The 2,831-nt window shown below is 63.8% G+C and overlaps 2 protein-coding genes across 2 annotated transcripts in view; both read right to left on the reverse strand.

Annotated features, from left to right (window-relative positions):
* LOC103899408 (calcium/calmodulin-dependent protein kinase type IV) overlaps positions 1-275 on the reverse strand; it is a 39,147-nt gene extending 38,872 nt beyond the window's left edge. The window contains exon 1 of the mRNA XM_019472209.1: positions 39-275. Coding sequence (XP_019327754.1) covers positions 39-275 — 237 coding nt within the window. The remainder of the gene's footprint in view (positions 1-38) is intronic.
* Positions 276-1,190: 915 nt separating this feature from the next.
* LOC103899409 (ephrin-A2) overlaps positions 1,191-2,831 on the reverse strand; it is an 88,702-nt gene continuing 87,061 nt past the window's right edge. The window contains exon 4 of the mRNA XM_009279887.1: positions 1,191-1,312. Within this exon, the coding sequence (XP_009278162.1) occupies positions 1,191-1,312 (122 nt within the window). The remainder of the gene's footprint in view (positions 1,313-2,831) is intronic.

Below are 2,831 nucleotides of genomic sequence, written 5' to 3' on the forward strand. Positions count from 1 at the left end.
CCGGCCCCCCCCGGGGGGAGGGGGGGGTGTTCTCATACCCCCAAGGCGTCGGGGGGGATCCGGCGCAGAGCAGAAGGCTGTGGGGGAGGAAAACCTGCCCTATGGGCAGCGCCGGGGCTGGCACGCTCCTCCTGCCCCAGCGAGATCAGCCCCGCCACGGATGGGGACTCCAGCCCCGGGTCCAGCCAAACGCCCTCGGAGCGATCCCAGCTGCTGGGCGAGCCCGGCCCGCCGGCTCCCAGCGCCCGGCGGCGCTTCATGTGCCAGCCGGGCATCCCCGGTGCTCCTGGCGCCAGCCGGGCATCCCCGGTGCTCCCCTCGGGTGCGTCCAGTTTGCTTTGCTGCCCGCAGAGCTGCCCCGGGTCCCATGGGGACAACAGTGACATCCACGGCACGAGTGCTGGGGACAGGGTCACCCCACCGGGGGCTCAGCAGGGGCTCGTGTCCGTCCGGGCCCCCCGTCCCTGTCCCTCCGTGGCAGGGGGGTGGCAGGGAGAGCGTGGCGGGGCCGGCACTGCAACGTCCTGCTGCTGGAGCGAGAGCCGGGCTGGGAAGGAGTCTGCGACAACGGAGCCGTCGGCACCATCGCTGGCGTCCCGTCTCTCCCGGCATCCTGGTGCTGTCCGTGACTCTGCCCGTGGCCGGGCGAAGGCAGGGTGCTGCTGCCACCCCGGCGAGGGGCTCTGCGGGAGGCGGCTGAGCCCTCCCCCCTTCGGGACCAAAGACAATGAGAAGCCTGGACTGAAACAACCCGACAAATAAAAATAAAAATATTTTTTCTTTAAAAAAAAAACAAAACCAAAACAAAACCACACCAAACGAGGACTCTGTATTTGGTCTAGAAATGTAAAAAGCAACATCCGACAGGGAGGGCCGGCGCTGAGTGAGCTGCAGCGCAGGGACGGGAGCTTTCGGCGTGCGCAGCCAGGATCCGTCCCGCGGGGCAGCCCTTCACCATTCCCAGCGCGATGCCCCAGCACGGGTGGCCGTGCGAGGACGGGGACTTCACGTGGCGGCAGGATCCGGGTGAGCTTCTCGCCGGCAGCGCCGACCCTCCGTGCCGGCGACCTCCCCGGGCACTGTCTCGCTGCTGCAGGAGCCACGACTCGAAGGCGATTTGGGGTGGCCAGGATCCGTCCCCGGGCTGCTCCTTCCCCACAGAGCCACTCCCCGGCACGTCGGCGTTGGCGCTACGAGGCCAGGAGCGTCCAGACGACCGGCACCACCACGAGCACGGCGTGCGGGACCCTGAGGCTGCAGCAGGAGTTGTTGCTGGTGAAAATGGGCTCCGGGGACTCGTAGAGGGAATCGTCTGTGGAAGGGGAGGAAGAGAGGGAGGCGTTGAGCCGGAGGCAGAGCCATGCGGGATGGCCGCGCTCCAGGGCGGATCCTGCCCTGGCGGAAGGGGGGTGATGCTCAGCACCCCGGGGGTTGGGGTCCGGATGCTGCTGATGCAGCAGCATCCCCCACGGCGAGGAGCCAGGTACCAATCCCCCCTCAAACCCTGGCACCGTCTCAAGATTAATGGAAAAAAAAAAAATAAAGGACTCAGGGACTCCCCGCCTCCCCGAAGGCGCCGCTGCCAGACCTGAAGCAGGGACACCAACACGCAGCTCCGGCAGCCCCGTGCCGCAGGGGTAGGCAGCGCGGGGACGCCGCAGGATTGGGGGCTGGAGGGTGGGCGAGGGCACGGGGTGCTCTGGTTCCTGCCTTCTAAATGGGATTAGGCAGCGTTTCACCCCGTCCCCTCCTCAGCCGCCCTGACAGCCCCATGTGCCAGAGGCGGGTGCCGTTGCGCGAGGGGGATTAGCTGCGGTGGCCAGGGCGGCTCGAACATGGCCGGGGCTGGGGATGGACCAGCCCGTGTGGGGCAGGGGCACCCGCTCGCCAACAGCCCGGCGGTCCCGCAGCCAAACCCTGACCGGCGGCAGCTCAGAGCGCGCCGGGGAACAGTTCAACGATGGCTAAAGCTGTTAACACGCTCCCCGGGCTCGGCTCACTCATGTTTGTTACTGGATTAAGGATTTTTACAGACCCGGAGCCAGGAAAAGCAGACCCTGGTCCTGTCTGGGGATGCTCCATCTGCCCACGCACCCGGTCCCCTTGTCCCCCCCATCCTGGGGGGTCCCTGGGTGGGGTCCCCCCGTGCCAGGCACTTGCAACTGAGGTTTCAGGGACTCGTCCCAGGGCCGGACCCAATTGCCCTGGGGTGCCCAGCCCGGGATGGCCCTCGGGGAGCCCCCGCAGCCCCCAGGGCAAAGCCCCTCGCAGCACGAAGGCAGCCTTTCCTCTCCACGAGGCATCAGTGTAATAAAATCCCAATATTATTAAAATACTAAAAAATAGTATCAGGAGAGAATTTTTCCCCCTATTATGCCCTAGTCCTGAACAAAACAGGATGATGTTTTACAGATGGTTTCATTATATTGGGTTTTATTTTAAAGCCATGCAAATAAAAAAAAAGAAAGACATCCTTTTAAATGGTGACATTTCGCAGGCACTCAGCCCTTCCCCAGGGAGTGCTGCTGCCATTTGCTAATTACACATTAACAGGAGAAGAAAATTATTAATTTGTTTTTTTAAATGGCTGAGTTATTTGATTCTGAAAAGTAGCCACTGTGCAGAGATTATTATTTCCCCCCCCCTCCCCATCTGAAACTCAGCGGCAAATGTCCACCACGCAGGTGATGCGCCCGCCCGCGGTCCAGACACCGCCGGGACGGCTCTGGCAGGGCTGCGGGCACCGTCCCTGTCCCCATCAGGGTGCTACCCAGGTGGGACCCTGGACATCCCGTCCCCCTCCGTGGTCCCCACTCGCCCGGGACCAGCGG

The sequence above is a fragment of the Aptenodytes forsteri genome, unplaced genomic scaffold (assembly GCF_000699145.1).
Source record: "Aptenodytes forsteri isolate BGI_AS27 unplaced genomic scaffold, ASM69914v1 Scaffold147, whole genome shotgun sequence".
In the NCBI taxonomy this organism is placed as follows: domain Eukaryota; kingdom Metazoa; phylum Chordata; class Aves; order Sphenisciformes; family Spheniscidae; genus Aptenodytes; species Aptenodytes forsteri.